At 35.6% G+C, this 1,161-nt stretch overlaps 1 protein-coding gene across 1 annotated transcript; it reads left to right on the top strand.

The window, feature by feature from the left end:
• Positions 1-6: 6 nt before the first annotated feature.
• On the top strand, positions 7-1,155 carry LOC105460699 (xanthine dehydrogenase/oxidase-like; the record flags this gene model as incomplete). Its single annotated transcript, XM_011707198.1, has 3 exons — positions 7-21; positions 276-573; positions 936-1,155. Coding segments are annotated over exons 2-3 (440 nt in total), but the record flags the coding sequence as incomplete, so codon positions are not given.
• Positions 1,156-1,161: the final 6 nt, after the last annotated feature.

Below are 1,161 nucleotides of genomic sequence, written 5' to 3' on the forward strand. Positions count from 1 at the left end.
AAACTTGGCGGTGGCGGCAAGGTAACGGAAACCTCTCTTGAATTATTCACATTACGTCATCATTAATCACTCATTCGGCGTATTCGCAATATTTTTCGAGAAAGTGCTCTGAAGAAGCCTAACATCATCTCCGGCGACATCAACAAATACTTTTGCATGCAAAAAAACTGTGTGCACGATAACGGAACTGTTTAGATTTGTTTACATTAATAACACTATTGCGATAACTTGTTAAATATAGAAATACTTATGCTATAAAAAAATTTTGCAAAAAGGTGCTGGAGAAGCCCAACATTATCTTTGGAGGGATAAACAAGCATTTTCTTCACGCGTCTAGTACAGAGCAATTCATAATGGGTAAATCTATCTTCGACAAACAAGTGTTTAAGTCCGCTTTGGAAAAGTTATCTAATGAATTGAACCCCGATCATGTGCTGCCTGACTATTCGCCGAAATTTCGCAAGACTCTCGCCGAGGGATTATTTTATAAGTTTGTCTTGAGCATCAAACCGGAGAACATAAATCCCAGATTCCGTAGCGGCGGATTTATATTAAAACGAGGTCTCTCGTCAGGTACAAATAAAGTAACCAGTACATTTTTGAATCTTCATTTTTAAGTATTTTTTCGCGTTCAAAGTTTCAATATCTTCCATTCTATTTTTGTCTGTATTTGTAACAATGAAAGAATTTAATATATATCTTTGTTTTACATGTGTTAAAATCTAGATATGTTTTAAAATCTTACTGTTAACTTGATTGATCTTAATATCTTGATAATAAATAAATGAAATTGAATTAATTAATTAATTAATAAAGTTGATATTAAAGAAATAAATATGATTGTGAAAATTGACCTTGTCATAAAAAATCGGATTTCGTAATCCGATCTAATTGATCTAATTGATTGTGCATATGAAAAAACATGGTCATCCTAGGTACGCAGGACTTTGACGCGGATAAAACACTGTGGCCAGTGAATAAGCCCATGCCGAAATTAGATGCCATTAAGCAGACATCGGGCGAAGCCCAATATTGCAATGATCTGCCTCCATATCCTAGAGAAGTATTTTGCGCTTTCGTCCTCACGAAAGTCGGTAACGGCATGATCGACAGTATAGATGCGAGCAAGGCACTTGCTACGAAGGGTGTAGTGGCGTTTTT

This window comes from Wasmannia auropunctata, unplaced genomic scaffold, assembly GCF_000956235.1.
Source record: "Wasmannia auropunctata unplaced genomic scaffold, wasmannia.A_1.0 LD317425.1, whole genome shotgun sequence".
NCBI lineage: Eukaryota > Metazoa > Arthropoda > Insecta > Hymenoptera > Formicidae > Wasmannia > Wasmannia auropunctata.